Source organism: Myxine glutinosa, chromosome 13 (genome assembly GCF_964187855.1).
Source record: "Myxine glutinosa chromosome 13, kmMyxGlut1.1, whole genome shotgun sequence".
Taxonomy (NCBI): Eukaryota; Metazoa; Chordata; class Myxini; order Myxiniformes; family Myxinidae; genus Myxine; species Myxine glutinosa.
Genome location: NC_136273.1, coordinates 84,010,360 through 84,034,177, shown reverse-complemented (window position 1 = coordinate 84,034,177; position 23,818 = coordinate 84,010,360). Strand labels below are relative to the sequence as shown.

The 23,818-nt window shown below is 44.5% G+C and overlaps 1 protein-coding gene across 1 annotated transcript in view; it reads right to left on the bottom strand.

Moving 5' to 3' along the window:
* Nucleotides 1-10,079: 10,079 nt before the first annotated feature.
* Nucleotides 10,080-23,818, bottom strand: part of OTOF (otoferlin) — a 132,585-nt gene continuing 118,846 nt past the window's right edge. Inside the window, exons 38-40 of the mRNA XM_078767717.1 lie at nucleotides 19,598-19,776; nucleotides 15,642-15,742; nucleotides 10,080-10,610 (exon numbers count right to left, since the gene is read on the bottom strand). Of these exons, the coding sequence (XP_078623843.1) occupies nucleotides 10,430-10,610; nucleotides 15,642-15,742; nucleotides 19,598-19,776 (461 nt within the window). The 3' untranslated portion in view covers nucleotides 10,080-10,429. The remainder of the gene's footprint in view (nucleotides 10,611-15,641; nucleotides 15,743-19,597; nucleotides 19,777-23,818) is intronic.

Below are 23,818 nucleotides of genomic sequence, written 5' to 3'. Positions count from 1 at the left end.
TTATTACAAACAGATGAAAAGGTTGAACCATGGTGGTTGTTGGTACGTGCCTCCTTGAAGGAAGTTACTGCAACGGGTACAGTTAATACTGTCACGTTCCAGCTGTTTGTTAACACGGACCACTAAACGGATAGACTGAATTGACTGTTACTCCCTGTGCACGTCAATAACTGGCGGCCTTGAGTGCGAACGAATACGAAGAGAAACACAGGCTCTTATTTCTGGTAAAACAAATAGGGTTTATTTCATGAAACAACAAACCGGAGGAAGATTGAATTAGACAGCGGGGAATTTGACGACGGGATGGAGGGAGGGGAGAAGAAGAAAATGGGCAAACATGTAATCCGATAGATAACTATATACAATGAGGTAAAATAACTCTAAATGTGCCACACACCTCTCAATCACAGACAGGGGGCGGGGGAATACAAGCAATCGGGTGAGGCTTTACCTCTGCAGTGGAGACATCGGTCGGTCCACGGCAGGCGATGAGGCACATGGGCAGGAGAAACGAAACAGACGACGAGCAGGCAAGCAAATGATAAAATAACTCTTTCTCCTCAAGCTCGGCAAACTTTCCCACTCTTGCTCTCTGACACGATCTCCCTCAAAATCTTTCTGCAGAGCACGCTTTTTCCACACTCTCCTCGGAGACCAGAGTCCACCAAACCCGGGAGACACAGGCTCCTCCCTTTCTATTCTCTCCAGACAACACTCCACGCGAGGAGGCGATCATAATTCCACCCCCTCTCTATTGCTTGGCTGAAGCCCCATTACGTCTGCCTCGATCCCACTTTCAACAGAGCTGTTATTTTCAACCTCACCCAGTCCCTGACCAGCGGGATTACAAGAGGCTAGATGTACGATTGTCTTCACTTTAATCCCTATAATCAATTATTTAAATGCACCATCCTCCGTATGGTGCACATCCAAACAAGACAATCCTTAAGCTGACGTGTCAGTGCTTTTTACTTCAATATTGGCTAACCACCCGTGCAAGGACCATACTACTCTATACAGTTCTATCTGTACGAAGGTAATCTCTACCCCAACCCCCACAACCATAACAATACTTTATGGTTTAAGGAAATTCAAATTCACGTCCCTCCACCACGCAGATATTCTCAACTTCAGTTTAATGAATTTTATTCCTATCATATCTCTATCTCCGTTAATGATGTTACAGTACATGAGTATTGATGCAATTCCGTTACCAACTTTGTTGACATTGCTGTAAATACGGCGATAATCAATCATGCCTTCCTCAGCATTCCAAATTAGCATTCAATGTTCATTTAATGAAAAGAAAAAGGTGTTTGATGGAAGTTTTAAAAATCTTAATGAAACTGACAATTTATTTGTACTGTGTATCAGAGGATCTTGTGTGGTCTGGAATCACCTTGTGCTACACACTTAAAAAAAAATCCTGTCAGGTCAAATATTATTAATAAATAATAATAATAATAATAATGTATTATTTTTTTTGGAAAGCCTGATGTTGGCTTAACAGTTACGGTGGTTGGCTTTAGATCTGAGGGTCTTGAGTTGAAACCCTGTCGTGACGTTCTTGTCATTCTGAGGTCGGCAAAATGAGTACCAGCTTACTGTAAACAGGGGGCCACAGTCTGCATACGAAATAAATAAAAAAAATTTGGGAGCCTGACCAGAGAAAAAAAGGGGATTGTGGGAATGGTTGGAAATATCTCCTCCATGGTATTTTTGTGCCAAAAGCAGGTAAGTTCATCAAAATGGTGTGCCTTCGGGTACCGACAAGGCTCATGATGTACTTCATTTAACTCCGAGTTCAAGCCATACGTTTTTGTGTTTCAATTGTATTGATCTTTAGACAAGTCACTGCAGTTTAATTTCGATGAAGAGTTGCACTCTCATTACACACTGACAGGTTTGTTTATTTCTGCACGTTTGTCTATCAAGCAAATATCTTAGAAATCCACTAAAAGCTCGTGGCATCGTGATCAAATTGAGAAGGTTTAGGGAAGTGAAAACAACGCAATATGTTTTCTGCATTGCTTAAAAATTTAATTCAATTGAAATAAAATAAAGGTTTTAATGACTCGGAAAATAACCCCCAAAAAACATTTCATTGGAGGTTTACCGCTGTTGATGCACCATCTTTTACACCACCTTATTTAATAATTTACATCAGTTCTTCGTGCCTGTTGTTTGTGTCCTTTATAACGTCCCTAAAAACGGTAAGTTTCCTGTTTGGAATGATTTTCAATTTTGTGCGATTGCCAGACGTTTTAAAAATAAGGAGCTGGTTGGCACATGTGCAAATTAAATGGGTTTTCTTGAGCTTTTTGCTGGTTTCTCGAATTACTGAACACATACAGTCATCGGAGCATTTTAAGGTAGTTGATTTCAACTGCCTGTGCAGTTGAAGTGCAATCCAGCTATCTGAATGGTATCACAAGCTGTAATGTTATCCAGGTAATTGTTATTAAGTGTCATGAAAATGATGGGTTAATTATTCATCAGTAATACCTTAATGAATGGCATCTTAAGTGTAACCCCCAATTAGCCTCAACCAGAATCGGATGTTTCGTTAGATTCCCTGTCACCCTTATCCATATGGCTGTCTCTTCTTTTTTTTTCCATCTCCCACTTCAACATGGAGGGCATGTGTGCTGTGACTTGAACATGGGTTTTACAAACATAACTTAGCCACGCACTGTGGGACACACGCAATGAGGGAGGGTCAGAGGACTGGCTATGAAAGGCAGTGCCACGTTTAGAACAGGAAGAAAGCCCATGGCCCACAGAGAGCGAGCCATGCCGCCTGGACCATTGAGCCTCAGAGCAGACGGACGGACGGACGGACACACACACACACACACACACAATGGTGAGGGAGGCGGCACGACCAGCAAGTCATGGTATGAAGAGGACCAGGAGCTGTGTCGAATACATCGGTTTCAAAGACAGTAAAGACTGACCTGAGAATGGCTGCTTTGATGGGATGAGATGGTGGTCGGTGTCGCGCAGTTCGATGGGCCTTTGGGTGGCCTGGTTTTCTCTGACCTCGTCATGCTGGGAGCGAGGGCACAGGATTTGGCGACTCCCAATATACAATGTTATGTCTGTGGGGAATTGACCTCTGTGAGACCCAGTAACGTGCTAAATAAAACAGCTTCGTGGGCAACGTTGGTGGGGGTAGGAGGAGGCATCCAGGGCTTGATGGGTTTTGCCGATCCTAACCCGTCGAGGAGGCCATACATGTGCACACAGGGAAAGGGGCGTGAGATTTGGCGGACCCGAGTGGAAAGGGGGCCTGAGATGTGGTGGCTCTGAGTGGGAGGTGGGCCTGAGATTTGAAGGACCCGAGTTGAAGAGGGGCCTGGGAAAGATGAGTACCTGAGGCAGTGATGCTCGCGCGCATGCGCACACACACATGCATGGGCCATATTTGCATGTACACATGCACGATTATTGTTTTTGCACGTTTGGTTTTGCTTTGGCATGTTTTGTTTTGCGTGACATCACATGCTGTGCAGTGTATGCACAGATTGCACACATTATTTTTATGCGTTATATACACATAGAGATTGTGCACATGTTCTACTGTATACACACGTCTTGTGCATGACATATTGCTCATATTTTGTGTCCACACGCACACACGCTAACGGAGGTGGATACTTGAGGCCCGCCCACACGTGGGGCTTTTTTTTTCTTTTCTTTTTTTGTATACAACATCGAGGCTCGTGAAAGAGCTAACATCAATCACAAAAAAGGACAAACGGACACACAAAACATACAATAAAGGGAGCGGGAGACAAGATGGGGGAGAGAGGGGGAAACGCACAAGTACAACAGCAGAGAACAGAGACATCGGAAGATCCGTGGGAGGGAGAAGGCTTGGGGGGAGGAGGCATGAGAAGGTGGGGGGTGGGAAAGGTATAAATATAGGTATATAAAGGTGGGAAAGGTATACAAAGGGGCTAGCAGGCAAAAACAACTTGCATGCACACACACACATACACAAGATACATCGAGACCTGGTTAAGCACGCCTGGTTTGTTGCTGTTATTTTACTGCATTCCCCGCATAAAACCAGCTGCGCGAAGAGTAATTCATGAAAAAAGCATGAGGGCACTGCCGGATTGTCGTGCATGTGCGTTATGCTTTCGTTATGCATTTTAGGAGTTTGTCTCCAGCGGTATTGCATCACTCTTTAAAGGGAGACCGAGTCCATCACAATACTATTAATACTATTGTTATTTAAAAACGAGACCGAAAGACTAACAATGGCATAGCCGGGCTTGTTTGATACTTTAGTTGAAGAGTATAGTTTGATCTAGGTGGGGATACCAGTTATCAATGAGCAAATAATGTATTAATTTTTTTCCACAATGAATTCCACATTTTTGTGTGACCTTCAGTCCAACGTTAGGCATTCACAGCAGGTTCGTGAAGGACTTGCACAAAAAAAACGTAACTAACCTGAATGTTGCTATATCCAGTTGAGGGCGAATCTGCACATGGGGAATCCGCAAATGTCATGGATGGAAACCCTGACGTCATTTCCTCATTCTGATTTAAACTCGATATCTCTATATTTTCATTCCAAACAGCATCATTCATCATTCCATTCACAAATTAATACTACGGTATTAATATATCAAAATTCGGTATCGAGATCCGCGTCGATCCCATTTCAAAATCATAATTGTATTGAGAAATTTCTGAAACCTCCTAACTACCTTACAACACCCGCTGGGACCCCAAAACATTCCACAGAAGGTTATTATATTTCCTTTTAGTAAAATATGTTACTGTAATGGTTACTAAACGCTGTCCCCTGCCATGTGACCAGATCATCAGCTCTGATTGGTGGATGTTTGTGAGGGACATACATGCATACATACATGCATGCATGCATACATCAGACGGCATTGCCCTAGGGGCAATGTTTCTAAAAAATGTAAAAAGTAGACCGAATTGTTTTTCACGACAAAATACAAATCGTCACCTGGTGGGTTTTTGCATGTTTAAATTCACTCTTAACTTACGGTAAGTGAAGATGATTTGTTGTTGTCGAGTGACGGAAAGGCAAACAAACTAATCCTTTAAAACGATGTACTTTTTCTTTAAGTGGTGTTGCAAATAAAAAACGCAATTTATTGTGTGGTATTTTATATTCGGTTGCGAGAGGACGCTGGCGTTGCATATTCGCCGCTTCTCCGACTGGATGGATGTACAGGGTCTGCTTCTACTTTTCTGACCTGACATCTCACACCTGTCCTGCCTTTTCACACCCGCACGTGCCGCGTGTTCTCCGGCTGGATAACGGAATCTGCTTTTGATGGTACGGAATACGGAATCGAAAGGCCCGCTCCCGTTGTTTGTGGCCGTGGCCTTGTTTGCCGGTGGCCTTGTGGTCTTGGTGGCCTTGTGGCCTTGTTTGCCGCTGTGGTCTTGATTAGCGGCTGCAGTCGTTTGCCGCTGCGTTTGCCGCTGCGTTTGCCGCTGCGTTTGCCGCTTTGCCTCCTCGACCTTGGCCTCGTACTCGTCCCTTCGCTCCTGCCTGGCATGGCTCTGAAGTACTCCGCCGCAAGGCTTCTTCTGCTCAATACCCGCTCCACCCCATCATGCATCTCTGCCATCAAATCAAATGGACTCCTCCGACGACCCAGGTACATTCACCGTGGCTCCGGTCGCAAGTTTGTTTATTTGCAATCAGGTCACTCCATCCCCGTCCTCTGGTCGGCTCAGCGCACTCTCACTCTTCGTCCCAGCGCACCTGGTCACAGCAACCCACACGATCGCACCTCTTGCCTACGAACCCTGGCTAAATCACCTGAATTCATCCCTGCTGTTCAAAACAACATCAAGCTCACCCTGTTCAACACCCGGTCCCTCAACAATAAATGCCTCATCCTGAACGAATACATCCTGGATAACAAACTGGACTTTCTCTGTCTCACCGAAACCTGGCAACAACCTCTGGACTACTACACACTCAACCTCACCACACCCAATGGATATTCCTACGTCAATAAACCACGCTCGGAGGGCCGAGGTGGTGGAATTGCCGTTATCCACCGTCAAGACATCAAGACCAACCTCATCTCCATCTCATCTGCTCCATCATTTGAACACCTGGCTTTAAAACTCTCTGGTCACACGCAGTCAGTCATGGCTGTCGTCTACCGCCCTCCCAAACCACACCCATCATTCCTGTCTGACTTCTCCTACTTTCTGACCCAGCTATGTTCCCTCTCCCCCTCAATCCTCCTCCTTGGTGATTTCAATATCCACATGGACTCCACTGACTCCACAATAACCACTGACTTCACTGATTTACTCACCTGCTTTAACCTCACTCAACATGTCGACTTTCCTACCCATATCCGTGGTCACATTTTGGACCTTGTCTGCTCCACTGGATTAAATTTGCACCATCTCTATGGCTCCGACCTCACCCTCTCTGACCACTTAGCCATCACTCTGACCATCAACATCCCCGCCCCAACACCAAGGCATTATCGCACAATCAACTTCCGTAAGCTAAACGCTCTTTCACCTACCTCATTCTCATCCACCCTCTCTGAAAAAATGTCCACTTCTCCCTTCATTGACCTCCACACCCCTTCCGACCTCACTGACTACTACAACCACACTCTCTCCTCCTGCCTTGACCAGCTTGCGCCTGTAAAAACCAAAACAGTTTCTTTCACCCATTCTGCTCCCTGGTTTACCCCTGAACTCCACCTGATGAAAACTCGTGCTCGCCAACTTGAAAGACTCCGCAATAAAACGGGTCTCACAGTTCACTCCCAAGCCTACAAGGACCACATACAACACTACAAAGATGCCCTCTCCCGCGCCCGCTCTGCCTACTACTCTCAAATTATCCACTCTGGCTCCGGAAACCCAAAAGCACTCTTCTCGACAATAAACAAACTCCTCCGCCCCCTGAACACCACCACCCAGTCATTCACAGTAGACAACTGCATCTCCTTCCTCTCTTTCTTCCAACGCAAAATTGACAACATCTACAACAGCTTGACCACCGCCGCACCCGCTCCCCCTCCAACCACCTGCCCCCCCTTGTCCTGCCATCCCCTGTCTCGGTTCTCCCCAATCTCTCCTACTGACCTCTCTGAACTCCTCATAGGAATGAAAACTGCCACCTGCACTCTTGACCCCATCCCCTCCAGCTTTGTCAAAGCCTCCCTCCCTGCTCTCTCTCCACTTATCATTGCAACAATAAACTCCTCCCTGTCTACAGGCATCGTCCCACCTTCCCTCAAAATTGCTGCTGTTACCCCCATTCTAAAAAAACCTGGTCTAAACCCTGACACCCTAAACAACTTCAGACCCATCTCCAACCTACCCTTTCTGTCAAAAGTTTTGGAACGCGCTGTAGCCACTCAACTCAAACATCATCTCTCTGCCAATAACTTGTATGAAACATTCCAATCCGGATTCCGCTCCAACCACAGTACTGAAACTGCTCTCCTCAAAATCACCAACGACCTTCTCCTCTCCTCTGACGCTGGCAACCTCAACATTCTCGTCCTCCTCGACCTCAGCGCTGCCTTTGACACCATCGATCACACTATCCTCCTCACCCGACTTGAATCCACCTTTAACGTCACCGGCACTGCCCTCTCTTGGATTAAATCATACCTCTCTGACAGATGCCAGTTCATCTCCATCAATAACTGCAAATCCCCCACTGCTCCCCTCCCCCAAGGTGTCCCCCAAGGTTCAGTTCTTGGCCCCCTCCTCTTCATCCTTTACCTGTCCCCGCTCGGTCACTTAATCCGCCGTCATGGTCTCCAATTCCACTGCTTCGCCGATGACATCCAGCTTTTCATCTCCACCAAGTCCGTCTCCACCGACACCCACTCTATCCTGACAAACTGCATCACTGAAATAAAATCCTGGCTTCAAATCGACTTCCTCAAGCTTAACTGTGATAAATCTGAAATAATCATCATTGGCCCAAAAACGCTCACAAAATCCACCCATAACTTTGCCCTCAACATCGACGGTATCCCAGTATCCACCTCCCCTCACATCCGGAATCTTGGCGTCATCTTTGACCAAACCCTTTCCTTCGACAAATACACTAAACAGATCACAAAGTCAGCCTTCTTTCACCTGAAAAACATTGCCCGTCTCCGCTCATCCCTCTCCTCCACGGCTGCAGAAACCCTCATCCACGCCTTCATCACCTCCCGTCTGGACTACTGCAATAGCCTCCTCTATGGTTCACCCTCAAAAATCACCAATAAACTCCAATACATTCAGAACTCCGCTGCCCGTCTACTCACTCATTCCCGGACCCGTGACCACATCACCCCCGTCCTTTACAAGCTTCACTGGCTCCCCATCCCCCAGAGAATCCAGTACAAAATCCTCCTCTTGACATACAAAGCCCTCCATAACCTGGCCCCATCCTACCTGGCTGACCTCCTCTCCAGACACACTCCCACCCGCAACCTCCGCTCTGCTGGTACCAACCTCCTGACCCCCTCCATCCGGACCAAATTCAGATCCTGGGGGGACAGGGCCTTCTCCATCGCTGCTCCCACCCTCTGGAACTCACTACCTCACACCATCAGAGACTCCTCCTCACTCACCACATTCAAAACATCACTAAAGACCCACCTGTTCAACGCTGCATTCAACATTCAACCCACAGCATTTAACCCCTGACTATCTCTTCTCCTTCTCCCTCCTTTTGCTTTAAATATTTCCCTATTGATTCTTGTCTTGTCTTTTTGATTCTTGTCTTATATATATGCCGTATATCGCTGCTGTTTGTTTTCTTGATTCTTGTCTTTTTGCAATTGTTGTTTTCATGTATTGTTATGCATTATGTTTTCCACTCTGTCAAAGCGCCTTTGGGCTTCTGGAAAAGCGCTATACAAAATAAATGAATTATTATTATTATTATTATTATATAGAGCCTGCCGGGATAGCCTACAGGTGCGCATTCTCACCTCTGAGCCATCGAGGATAGGTTTGAATCTCGAACCAGGTAAAATCTGCCATCTTGGTGATTCACACACAGAGTGAGGCATCAATGTGTGTGCCGTCCATTGGAAGAATTTTAAGTCAGAGGACACGTCTGCCAGCACTTGTTGGTCGATGTTAGACATGGACATTGGCCTAGAATAACAAGCATGGACATTAAAGTTCCACCAGGAATTACCCAATATCAAATTCTGAGTTAAATTTTGTTCCCAATTTGATTCCTGTGACGAAGTCCTCAAGAACTGGGGCTCCAATCGAAAAAGTCGTTACATATGTCATGCGGTCCACCAATGTTGATTGCATGTACAAAATTTAATCTTAAAAATGTTTTTAAATGTGCCCGTAATTGCATTTTTTGGGACATCACCTTTTGACCATGCCTCACCCTCAGGCCCCCAGAGGGCAGGGTCAAAATTTGAATTTCGCACCTTCTTGCTCTCGCAGGGGGGGCTCTCGCACCTTCTTGCCATGTGGTGATCATAACTACCAAGTTTGGTGAATTTCTGCACAACCGTTTAGGAAAGACTGATGGACGGACGGACAGAACCGATTACAATATTCGGGTTTTTTCAAAATGCATGGGGATAATGTAAAATGCATGATATATTATCATTACATGATATATAAAATTATCGCCAAATCTCTTTAAAGTTGCATCTCATACATATTCCATTTTACACTTGAATGGTCTAAAACCGCGGTTTCCAACCTGGGGGCCATGGTGTATTTCTCGGGGGGCCATGGGGTAATTTGAACCCAAAATTTTCTGGGGGGCATGCCCCCAGACCCTCCTAGCCTGCTTACACACGCTCCGCCGCTCGACCCTCGCGAAAGGGAGGGGTGCTGGGGATGTGCTCTGGGAGCCAAGGGGGCCATAACACAAAAAGGTTGGGAACCCCTGGTCTAAAACAACAACAACCTTTTTTTTTTCACAACGAACACTATAAATTCTAATCACGATTGCTGACTTGCAAATAGCTCAACATGATTTTCTTTTTGTAATCGGTTCATAAATATCTTTGCAGCTCACAATACAAATGAACTTTGAAAAAGTCGTGAGATATTAATTGCGCATTTGTGAGGTGTGTTTATTTGCAACAAGTATATGGAAAACAAATCAACCAAGAGATTCAGAAATGCGATTCTGTGCAGTCAAGGACGGGCAGAGCCCGATGTTATTGGTAAATCAATCGGTAACAAATATAATGGATGATACTGGACATCATTAGTGTGATGGTGCTATGTTGGTTGCCTCTTGTAACTGTCTTGTCTCGGGGACTAAAAACATGTCGGGCACTTATTCTTGGAGGGAGACGAAAGCTACTTTTTGAGGAATCTGTTGAGTGGATATTTTGAGTGCTGCTAGGATTTCAATTAAAAAGGTTAAATGTGTGAAGAAGCATTGCATGGTGGGTAACTATGCCCCCAGCATCTTCTTCACAAGGTATCCTGGCATGTTGTAGAGGAAGAGTCCAAGCATGGCGAGGAGAAGCAACGCCAGGATAATCTTCACAATGAGCCATTTGTAGCGATGGCAGATGAGGTAACGGATGGAGCGCAGTGGTGTCAGGAACCACATGAAGGAAGTGTCAGGCCGACTGAGGAAAGACGAAGGGAAAAGGGTGAGATGTAGGGAGACATGCATGGACTTCTATTGTTAATAAAAAAAAAATCTGCATTGTATTGGAGCACTGGGATGGGGATCTCAAGTGCACTTTCTAAAATGTAAAATCGCCATTGATACTTGAACATCATTGCCAAGACCGTGAGTGAAACTGACACTCAGGTTTTGGACAAGACCTCTTTAGTTCGCACGACTACAGATATATGAACTCGAATGAAACCATTTTAAACATGAGTTTAGACACTCCCTGAATCAGGTATTGGAGCCATTCACGAAGTGTGGCCTCGACACTTCAAGAATGTCCTGAAGGTCATTAATTGTATCGATCCTCACAAAACAAGCTTAGTTTCCATAGGCAGAATTACGTATAGATTGGGAGCAGGATGGCCAACATGATGCGTAGGTGCAGTGGGTTGCTTAGAGTGATCTGATGAGCTGTGTCCTGAAATGGCTAAGACAATCCTCAAACTGCCACCCAGGGGAGCGAAGAAGAAGAAGAAGAAGAAGACTACTACAACTACGCATGCCCAGCTAAGGGGAATAATGACCCTCCTTTGGAAGTGACCCTTTTGCACTTTGTTTCCTTGGGAAAGGTGGAATGTGAGGTTATGGTATCGTAGGAATTTTAGAATTTTTATCCATGGTGCTGGTGATAGCTCGCCTACTCTTCGCGAAGGACACCGTGGGATCTATAACGTCCACCAACTAATGCCGACAGATGGAACGCTAACTTTAACGTCCATACTTGTATCACCACTAGTTAAAAACGCCCTGTCTGTTTGAATGTTTGCATGTCAATCGCCTACAGGTCACAATTTTAAACCGATCTTCACAAAAAGTTCACCAAACGGTAGAGTTGGTCACAAGTGTTACATATTTATGGGAATGTATGTGAATTACTATTCAGGTCTTTGCTTATCAATGTGTAGTCGATTAAGGGTTGTTGTGGTTGGAGGGTCAGGAGCCCTTCTGGGAAAAGAGACCGGAAACGGAAGAAGAAAGACACGAGGGAGAGAAGCGACGAGGTTTCTTCTTCCTCGCCCCGCTCCGACGAGAGGTGGGACCGATATTGAGCCGTGTGGAAAAGCGGCGTTCCCGAGCACGTCTGGCGAGAGGAGTTACCGGGACGGATACCTGCCCGGTGGACACGTCAAGCTACCGTGTGGCCGTGCACCGACCCAGCGTCTGGCACCGTTCGCGGCACCGTCTACAAAGACGCGTACGGGTCGCACGTTGGGGCCTAACCCGCGTTGCAAACGGCGTGTGGCTTTTGCCTGCTGTACAGTACCCGCTTCGCGTGGCCAAGAGGGGGCTGCAACCTTGGTTCCCGGTACGATACATGCCCGGTGGGAAAACGTCCACCCGGGGTTCGTTCAACCGCCCGAGAGCGGCGAAGCCGACCATCATCTTGGTCAGGAGGGGCCCAGAGACATTGTGAGGGACAGAGACCAAAGGGGGTCGTGAGTACAAAAGGGGACACACGTATGTAAGATGGCCATCTTAATCATCTAGGGGATTGATTGATTGTTGAGTGTGAATTGTGGATGGTGGATTGCTCGGGGAATATATCCTTGATTGTATCATTGAAATTGTATGGTATCATTACCCTTGAAATATATCATTGAACATCAGTTTTCTCTTGGGTGGAATTCCTAGGGATTGCGTTGCGAAAGCGCATATATAATACTACTTTCTGGCGAAGTTCCTCTCACGGTCTGGGGGTCACCGAGACCAGGTAGTCACCGAGGGGACCACGTAACAACAAGGAAGAAGCCTATTAATTTTTGAGGTCATAGGTCATCTTGAGGTCAAATTTCTAAGTCATTTTTCATCCGATTAACTTGAAAGTTGAACAGCATTGGCATATTGTCATTAAATTGGAAAACCATCTATTGTTAAGGTCAAAAGGTCAAAGGCCAACTCAAGTTGAAACTTCTAAAATCATAAATTTTCATCTGAAAAATAATCCAAGTCAATATCAATCATTCAAAATAATCCAAAATAGTCCAAATCAATAATTTCCATCCGAATGAACCAAGCTTTGATTTAGACCATCAATTTAAATCTTAATGAAACGGACAATTTGATGTATACATGACAACCTTTTTGGGGGGAAGGGGGTGGATTTTACAAGTATCGTGCCAATACCGACACTGTCTAACAATACCTGCCATCACTGGATCCTTAAAGCATAAGCTCATTGGTTGAATAAACTACAACCTGCTGCCGATGCATCAAACATTGGAAACAGCCAGATGCACTAGCTGCGAGACTCTAGTAAGTGTCGGTGAAAATAAGGAAGTCATGCCCCCATGTTGGCAATCCTGCTCCTTCCTAGGCTATACTCAGCATTATAATCCAAATCCTGATAACTACTGACTTCAGCTGGATTGTAATCCACAACCTCTGAGATGCCTGGTGAGTGTTCTCATCACCAGGCCACGAACCATACAAGTCAAGCGAGCAAGCTACTAAATTGGCAAAATACTCTTCAAATTCAAAATTTCAAAACTCTTCAATTTTTTTTAGGTAGTTGGTTGTAGACAGCAACCGCCCAGGGTAGTACTACCGTTCGGACTTAGGAGCATTAAAGTGGTGCCCGGAACCATCTTACACTCACCGTGTCAGGACGGCTGGTCTTACTTTCTGTCTCGCTCAAACTCCACCTACCGGGCTAGCTTCAATCTCTTTCTCGCGAGCAAACATCACACACTTTTCTTACTCATTTTCACTCATCTTTGCATTCTCTCTCTTTTATTTCTCTTTCCTCTCATTTCCTCAGAAATTTCCAAACACATACGACCTTCCACTTTTCAAAAAGCAGATTTTTTTTTTACTTCCTCAAAAACTCTAAGACTATTCTCTCTTTCTTCATTTTTCTATCAATGCACCTCTTTTATTTAAGGCTTGGCCTTAATGAGGACTAAATAGTCTGTGACTGGAGCCTTCAACATAAATCAACATGAAAAGATAGATTTGAATCAATTTCCATGGGAATTGTACATGCTCAAAGTGGGGAAAACACATCGTCACTGGTAAATACCCTTCTTGTGATCACTGCACATAAGAGCAACAGGTGAGTATGTATATGTATGTATGTATGTATGTATGTATGTATGTACGTAAGTACAGTGCATTCAGAAAGTATTCAGACCCCTTCACTTTTTTCACATTTTGTTATGTTGCAGCCTTTTGCTGAAATCGTTTATATTCATTTTTTCCCTCATCAATCTACACTCAATACCCCATAATGACAAAGAGAAAACAGGATTTTAGAAAGTTTTTACAAATTTATTAAAAAGAAAAAACTGAAATATCACATTGACATAAGTATTCATACCCATTGCTATGACACTTGAAATTTAGCTCAGGTGCCTCCCATTTCTCTTGATCATCTTTGAGATGTTTCTACACCTTGATTGGAGTCCATCTGTGGTAAATTCAATTGATTGGACATGATTTGGAAAGGCACACACCTGTCTATATAAGGTCTCCCAGCTGACAATGTATATCAGAGCAAAAACCAAGCTATGAGGTCGAAGGAACTGCCTGCAGAGCTCAGAAACAGGATTGTGTCGAGGCACAGATCTGGGGAAGGCCACAAAAACATTTCTGCTGCATTGATGGTTCCCAAGAGCACAGTGGCCTCCATAATTCTTAAATGGAAGAAGTTTGGAACAACCAGGACTCTTCTTAGTGCTGGCCGCCCGGCCAAACTGAGCAATCGGGGGAGAAAGGCTTTGGTAAGAGAGGTGACCAAGAACCCGATGGTCACTCTAGCTGAGCTCCAGAGATCCTGCGTGGAGATGGGAGAAACTTCCAGAAGGACAACCATCACTGCAACACTCCACCGATCTGGGCTTTATGGCAGAGTGGCCAGACGGAAGCCAAACAGTTCAATATTGGTTTCATCAGACCACAGAATCTTGTTTCTCACAGTCTGAGAGTCCTTTAGGTGCTTTTTTGCAAACTTCAAGCGGGCTTTCATGTGTCTTTCACTGTGGAGAGGCTTCCATCTGGCCACTCTGCCATAACGACCAGATCGGTGGAGTGTTGCAGTGATGGTTTTCCTTCTGGAAGTTTCTCCCATCTCCACACAGGATCTCTGGAGCTCAGCCAGAGTGACCATCGGGTTCTTGGTCACCTCTCTTAACTAGGCCCTTCTGCCCCGATTGCTCAGTTTGGCCGGGCGGCCAGCTCCAGGAATCGTCCTGGTAGTTCCAAACTTCTTCCATTTAAGAATTCTGGAGGCCACTGTGCTCTTGGAACCTTCAATGCAGCAGAATTTTTTTTGTAGGCTTCCCCAGATCTGTGCCTCGACACAATCCTGTTTCTGAGCTCTGCAGGCAGTTCCTTCGACCTCATGGCTTGGTTTTTGCTCTGATATGCATTGTCAGCTGTGAGACCTTTTTAGACAGGTATGTGCCTTTCCAAATAATGTCCAATCAATTGAATTTATCACAGGTGGACTCCAATCAAGGTGTAGAAACATCTCAAAGATGATCAAGAGAAATGGGAGGCACCTGAGCTAAATTTCAAGTGTCATAGCAAAGAGTATGAATACTTATGTCAATGTGATATTTAAGTTTTTTCTTTTTAATAAATTTGCAAAACTTTCTAAAATCCTGTTTTCTCTTTGTCATTATGGGGTATTGAGTGTAGATTGATGAGGGAAAAAATGAATTTAAACGATTTCAGCATAAGGCTGCAACATAACAAAATGTGAAAAAAGTGAAGGGGTCTGAATACTTTCTGAATGCACTGTATATGTATATGTATTACATGGGTGTACCATAGCACATTTATGGTACACCAGTTACATGATCACTGCACTGCTTGTAGTGGGATAGCTTATCCCTCCCGTTGGACTTCAGCTTATCTATTTTGTGGGTTGGAACTTCATGTCCATTATTAGTCACAAAACTTTACATTATGGTAGATAAATCCTTGGAGTGTATATACATTTAGGAAGACCTGTTCATTTAAATAAGACACTGTGACTTACTTAGGCTTCTCCAAAGGGTCTGGTTCATTGCGGCCGAGGCCTGCAGGGCTTTTCTCGGCCTCCTCTACTGTTAGAAGGTGCATCTCGGCTTCAACCTTACCCTGAAAAAGGCCAAAGCATGCAACTTAAACAATAGTCACAACTGGTGCTCTGAGTTCATTTAGTGTTGAGTAAATATTTAAGTATAAATATTTAATATAAGATATATATGATTATTTAATATTTAAATATTTATTAGTTCACATTTTTTTCAAACACTTTCTTCCGTTGTTGCATCACATTGTTAACACTCATGGAGGAGTTTGTGTGCACATCACATACTAGATAAGATCATTAGGAGGCGTCAGTATATTAACAATTTATTAAAAGACATACAAGTCTGGTGTTGGCTTAACAGTTAAGGTGGCTGGCTTAAGATCTCAGGGTCTTTAGTTTGAGCCCCTGTCGTGCCGTTACACAACACCAGGTGGGTTGACTCAGCTTGTCATCCTTCCGAGGTCCGCAAAATGAGTACTAGCACAGCCATGCTCCCTGCAATGATGCAACCGACAGCCACAGGCTGCATACAAAATAATAATAAGAAAAAGACGTACGAGACAATCAACATTTCATGATATTGTCCTGTCACCAGCGATTAAGACCACTGGATGACGAATAGCTGAACGTTTTACTCCCGAGGCGGCAGCCAAATTTTTGGCGGCATTTTTACACACACGGGAATGACGGGATGCGAGACGTTTATCTGACGAAATACACGGGTTGACTCCGAAACCACAAACAAGTTAACACGACAATGAATTGATAATCAAATGATTTAATAACCAAATAAAGCAAGACAATATAAATGTTGAGGTAAACTAATTGAAATTCCTACTTTGAGGATCCTCCACTCAGACACAACAACAGACAAGGGGAAAGATAATAAAAATAAAACGTTTCCTTTTTAATGCCGGTACTTAGCTCTGGCCTCAAGTGGCCCTTTTTGAGGAGAGTGGTGGTGACGAGGCTCAGAGCCTTCAACTGGGAAAGCACACAAGATGGCGCCAAGGCTCGTGAGGCAAGTTGTCATGAAGACGGCCCTCTTTCTTTCTGGTCCTTTGAAGTTTTCTCTTCTCCTCCTCTTGGGAAAGACAGCACGGCCCACGGCTCCCTGGTGAGCCCAGCAGGCCCAAGCTACTGGCGATTGCCACACAAAACCTTCTCCTCCGAGAGAACACAAAATGGCCAGCTTCTTGTCCAACAAATCGAGATCGAGAGATAGAGATAGAGAAATAGATCGAGATAGAGAGAGACACGCTCATCTTCTTTCTCTCTCGAGCCATTCACTGAACGTCCCTCGCAGTTCACCCTGCCCACAACCTCTGGGATAACCATGTCCCTCAGGGGTGTGGCATGTTTCCTATTAGGTCCTTTAGAGGCGGGTCTTAGTTGGATCGGCTCTGCTTGGCTTTTTCGGCAGTTGTTGTTGTTGTTGTTGTTGTTTAAAGGAGGTGTTTTTACAGCAAAACGTAAGGGAAAATTACAGAGGAAAAATCATATACTGGGGAAAACTAACCTTAATCCATACCGATAATTAGCACAACACCACCCCCACCCCCCCTCCCCTCCCCCCAATGTGGTGTACTCATAAACAACCTCATACCTACAGTTTCTCTACTTAAGTACATAGAGATCTCTCCTACGCGTCCACGGTCCATTCCATCATTATGCAATGCTACCTTCCCTTCAGTATCCTTTCACCTACCCTCATAAACGTAACAATATTCAAATCTGGGATTCCAGCATCATGAGCTATAGGAATGCCAAACAGCCCACAGTGATACTCAATCCAATATCAATTTGAACTTGGGATCCAAGACTTCATTTCATTTCAAAACAAGATAAAACCTATAAAAATGGAGCTAAAACAAACAAAACATTGTTTTTCAAATTCAAACAAACATAAAATATTTAACACCAGTAAAAATGCAGTGAAAAATGACAGGTTAGAACTGTTTATTTGATGGTACAGCCTTGTGAGCGTGCTAAAGTCTGAAGGCTAGTGTCAGGTGTGCTTGTATCGTTTTTATTTAATAGACATCCTTTGGACATAAATGAACACTGTTTTAATCTGCACATGTTGCACATCATGTGCAGCAAATTTCACCTCCCTGCACCTTGTATTTATTGCTACAAGCAACGGTACCCGCCCGATGGGCGGGGCTTCAATTGGGAGGCCAAATGAAAAGGTAAAATATCAGAAATTGAAGGCCTTTTGTATTTTAAACGATTCATATTCATATTCATATTAGTAAGATATACTTCTAAAAATAGTTTAGATTTTGATGATTTGCGTGTGATATTTAACGGATGTTTATATAAATCGCGCCTCCAAATTGAAGCCCCGCCCTTAGGGCGGGTACCGTCATATATAATGGCGATACAACATAACTTCGCATCGCAGTGACGGTGACCACCAATATGGCGGCTGTAAGACCCTGCTATGTATCGTTAGGGTTGGCGGCTGCTAGAATCCAAGGGAATGATTCCTAGTGAGATACCCGTGCTATGCACGGGTGGGAGGCCAGAAGCAAAGAGGCAATGCAGATACGGTGAATGCTAAAGCATGAAACCAATAAATTCCACATTCCTGTAGCACCTTCAGTCGCACGTCAGACATGGACAGCAAGTTCGTGAAGGACTTCCATGAAAAACGTACCCGTTCGCAAACAAACGGGTACGTTTGTTCTATACCCAGTCAATGGCGAATCTGCAAATGGCGATCCGCGAATTTCACGTTTAGAAAGTAGAGTTGTTTTGTGTCGTCATTCACTTGAACTCGATATCTCTTTTTTAATTCCAAACAACATAACTCCAATTAATCACAAAATAAACTTTTAACAACATTGTTAATGTTTCCTTCATTGTAAAAACTACCAAATCAACAGTTAAAAGGATTTTGAGCCGATAGGTGTTACGGCCTTGGCAAGATCGATGGAGACAGCGATCTGTTAGCGTATTCACCGCCCAAATAGCTATGTGGAATTCTCTCATGTCGAGATTAAATGTCGTTTGAACTTTGGCCGAGGTCATTATTCACTTTTAATGAAGTTTATATACGAATGATGTTTAATGATGTTTATATTGGTTTTCGGTCGTCTACAATTCCAATAGAAGAGACATAATTGCTCTTTTAAGGAAAATGTTTTTTGAGTTTGTTTTATCCTCAAAAATAGACTGTAGTGAACACACATTTGTGTTAAAAGATTGGCCTTTAAAACCTACCCTTATGAAGGGGGACAGACATCTGTACAAACATACAAACTGACTGTGTTTATATGGTAGAGTATATGCACACTGCACAGTCTCCTCGTGTTCATCCTATATCAATCAGTCAATTTCTTATAAAGTATGAGTAATCATATAAAGTACTGGTAATCTTATAAAGTATACTAGTCTTATAAAGTCCCTCTGGCAGTGATATGGGGTTGACTCAGCCTGTCATCCTTCCGAGGTCGGCAAATTGAGTACCAGCTTGCTGGGATGAATGATCCGGTGTGTACCCCAGTTTAGAATAGGTACACTGTATCACTGCGCATCGTGAGAGGAGGGAACCATGATTGTCATGGGCCCCGCAAGGCTAACCCCTGCTCTAGCGAGGAAAAATGGCCTTAAAACGACCATTCATTCTTTCATTCAACAACCCACCCCTCAGACAGGGATCAGTGGTGAAACCACTTCTATTCCACATTTACAGGTGAAAATTACAAGTCATCTCCAGTGTGTATTATCTCCATATGCGGGTTTCAGAAGGTGTAACGGAGCCCTCCCAGGTCTCAAATTATCCACCTTCGTGTGTGTGTGTGTGTGTGTGTGTGTGTGTGTGTGTGTGTGTGTGTGTGTGTGTGTGTGTGTGTGTGTGTGTGTGTGTGTGTGTGTGTGTGTGTATGTATATGTATGAATGTACTCCATTTTACCGTGAGTTCCAGCTCATCATTCTCATTGCGAGCTGCAAAAGGCCACCAGCCCTTGATGCGTTTCTGTTTGAAAATGGAGATGAGGGGGACAGACCCATCTGTTTTCAACATTTCCAGGGAGCACAGCTTGGAGGTCTTGGCCCCTCGTGGGAAGCGGTTTAGGTCCAGTTCAATCGCCCCTGAAGTAGAAAAAACAAACTAACGGTCAATTCTCGTTTATTTATGCACAATAGAAACACCGGCTCTCTACAAGAGCATTGGCAAATCCCCCCCCCCCCCCCCACTCCCTTGTCCTGACCCTGGGGACTACCAACACATTCATTTAGTAGAGATTGGACCAGCACTTTTTTTCTACAATTTTCAGATGTGCACACACATACATAACATACAAAGAATGGCATAACCTTCAAAAGGACACTGTGGGATCTATAATGTCCACTAACACTGACAGACGGGACGGCGAGTTTAACGGGAATCCGAGGGACGGCACACATGTTGATGAAACACCAGGACAACAAATTATAGCTGGATCGGGATTCTAACCCAAGTTAGATGGATCATAGGTGAATGTGCATACATCGAGATTCTCCCCCCCCCCCCCCCCCCCCCCCCAGCCCGGCCTGCTCTGCTCTTACATCCACATTGCTATTTTCCCACGGACAAGTGAACCCGTATTTTCCATCGACATCGCATACTCTCAGCCAGGAAAGAAACTCTGTCCTCCATGCTGACCTTGTAAGTCGGTTCTTGTTCGAGTCTCGAGGACATTTAAATACGAATTGCTGCAACTTTGGTGTTACTGTGCGTGCGGTTACTTGCCTTGTTTAAAGTATTTGCTGTAATATGCAAGTATGGCTCCAATCTCAACAGTATTAAAGTTGCACTGTGGAAACCATTTTCTTACAATTCAGGTTATTATAAATTACTTTCGTTTACACGAGAGCTGAGTGCCACTCGATGCGATGGGCAAATACAGTATAGAATGCTCGAAATGCATGCTTTTCTCACATGATTATTTATAAATACATGTTTTTTTTTATTATGAACTTTGACCCTTCAAAGGTTTAACCTCCTCCTCCTCCTCTTCCTCCCACCCAAGGTGATATGTTTTGTTTCATCTCTACTCCTCATTGAATACAAATTGACCTTTACATATACGACTTACTACTGCAAAGCATCTCAAAATGCAAAGCCCATCCGTATCCGCTTTGTACTCGATCAAAGCTCGACGAAAACAACAGTTGAAACAAAAATAGGACCATTGGACTTGTAGCTTATCTGGACTCTGGCCTCATGTTGGAACCCAAATTTGGTAGCATTCTGACTGATGGGTCTGGAGAAGAAGATTTTAGAAGAAATTTTTGCGATTTTTCCCAACGATTTACTAAGTCCGCCATTTTGACGCACTTCCGGTCACGTGATCGGCATACAACAACAACATGCATTTTAATGGCCATTTTCCCTGCTAGAGCGATTGGAAATCACACCTCTCTTTCGCTATGTGCTTTGCAATCCTGAATACCGCTCTCTGACCCTCTTCCGAATCCAAGCGTTCTCCGAACATTTTCCTACATGCCTCCTGCGCCTTTGCTACCTCTTTCTTTGCAGCCTTCCTGGCTGCCTTATAACTTTCATGCTCTGCTGTTTCTGCTCCCGTACCCTTCGCCTTCTGCCACTCCTTGAACTTCTTCCTCTTCTCGTCAATCCTCTTTCCAACTTCATCATCCCACCACCATGTTTCCGAGTGCCTCAGTGGTCCTTTTGTCCATCCACATACCTCACCGACGGCTCCCAACAGACAAGCTTTCATTGACATCCAACCACTTTCAAGCTCAACCACATCATCCTCGACCCTACTCAGCCTCTCTTTTAATGCCTCCCTTACTGTCACCTCTTTCAACCTCCACACCTTCATTCTCGGTTGGTACTTCACCCGCCGAGCTCTCCTCGCACCTTTCACCCTTATGTCGCAGACAACCAAGTGGTGCTGTGAAACAGCCTCCTCCCCCGGGATCACCTTTGTGTCCCGGAGGTGCCCCCTATCTCGCCTACGCACCATCAGGTAGTCAACGGTTGTCGTCGACCCACCTGACGTGTATGTAACAAGCTTATTATCCTCTTTCTGGAACTGAGTATTACAAATCAACAAATCAGCTCCATCAGCAAACTCCAAAATCCTTTCACCTTCTCCATTTCTCACACCATATCCGTAACCCCCATGAACTCCGTCAAAACCATCCATACTCCTTCCCACATGTCCATTTAGGTCTCCTCCTACCACAACAACTTCCTCATCTTTCACGTTTTCCATCAGCTTCTCTATCGCACACCAGAACTTGTCCTTCTCTTCATCGCTTCGACCAACCTGCGGAGCATATCCCGAGATGACGTTCACCAAGAGCTTTCCAATCATCATTTTCACCATCATCAACCTATCACTCACTCTAGTCACACTCACCACACTGTCTACAAACTCCTCAGAAAACAAGACACCAACACCATTCACGCCCTCCAGGCACCCTTGCCACACAAACTTGTATTTCTGTCCCTGCCTACCCTTCACCATTCTCACACCACTTCCCTTCCATCTCGTCTCCTGCACACAACATATGTCCACTCTTCTTCTGACCAATACTTCCACCACTTCTCCTGATCTCCCTGTCATTGTCCCTACATTCCATGTCCCAAACCTCAGAAACCGATCTCCACTTCAGGCTGTATCCTGCCCACATGTAGTTGTAATTGTCATGGTTCTCTTTTTGAGGCAATGTTTTTTTGGCCGGATGCCCTTCCTGACGCCAACCCTCTTAGTCGCCTCTTACGACACGCAGGGATACGGTGTACCTATTCTTATCCAGGGTACACACTGGGATCGGCATGACCTCCACAATTTAACATCTCTAACCTGGCCTAATGTTGTAACCCAAATTTGGTAGCATTCTGACTGGTAGGTCTGAAGATTATTTTTGAAGGAATTTACGCAACTTCCATTTTGACACACTTCCGGTCACATGACAGGCATAGCCTCAGCAATTTAACATAAGGACCCTGGCCTCATGTTGTAACCCAAATTTGGTAGCATTCTGACTGATGGGTCTGGAGAAGAATATTTTTTGCAACCTTCCCAATGATTTACTAAGTCTGCTATTTTCACGCACTTCCGGTCACGTGATCGGCATGACCTCCACAATTTAACATCTCCAACCTGGCCTAATGTTGTAACCCAAATTTTGCAGCATTCTGACTGGGAGGTCTGGAGATTATTTTTGAAGGAATTTACGCAACTGCCATTTTGACACACATGACCGCAATTCGGTCTGGCATGACATGCCTCTGCAATTTAATATCAGAACCCTGTCCTAATGCCGCACCACAAATTTGGTGGCATTATGACTGGTGTGTCTGGAGAAGAAGATTTTTGAAGGAATTCAACATTTTGACTGCCAAAAAAAAGTCTGCCATTTTGATCTACTTAAAGTCACATGACTGGAATGAGATTTGCAATCCCCGTAACCAGTCAGGAGTGGAACCTTGCTGCTAAATTTCAGCCTGATCAGCCCAGCAGTTTGGATGGAGAAGTCGAAATAGGAGACGGACGGACAGATGGTGCCCGATGACAATACCTTATTTGGAATTCCAATTCCAGATAAACTAAAAATGTATAATTTATTAATTATTTTCTCCATAGTCTCATAAAGGTTTGTTGAAAATTTGATGACAAAACCTCAGATGGAAAAATATTATGCTATGGACGGACGGACGGACGGACGGACACACACACACACACACACACGAAAAATCCCGTCTATTACTGCGCGGGCGGACGGGCTAAAGGAGCACGATTTATTTTCAAACAAGATGATAGATATTGACTTTTAGAAAATCCCGAGTAATAATGATCCTTACATCTCATTTGGTATTGGGTTTGAGATGTGGATTTAGGAGAATATCTTTTTTAGGTGGAGCATTGCGATTTAATCACGAACCAAATCTACTCAAATCAAACTCGCTCTGCAAGGTCACCTGTTAATTAGAGCCCATCCTTATGTTGGAGCCAACATGTACCTGTCCCCAAGGAGGGAGCCCACGGAGCAAAGCCAATTTTTTACGAGTTCATAATAGAAAGAAAGAAGAGAGGGAAAAGTCTCGAAGAAAGCATTTTGCTTGCAGAAAATATGACATAAGGCCAAGTGGGGTGGGGATGGAATTAAAAAGGGAAGG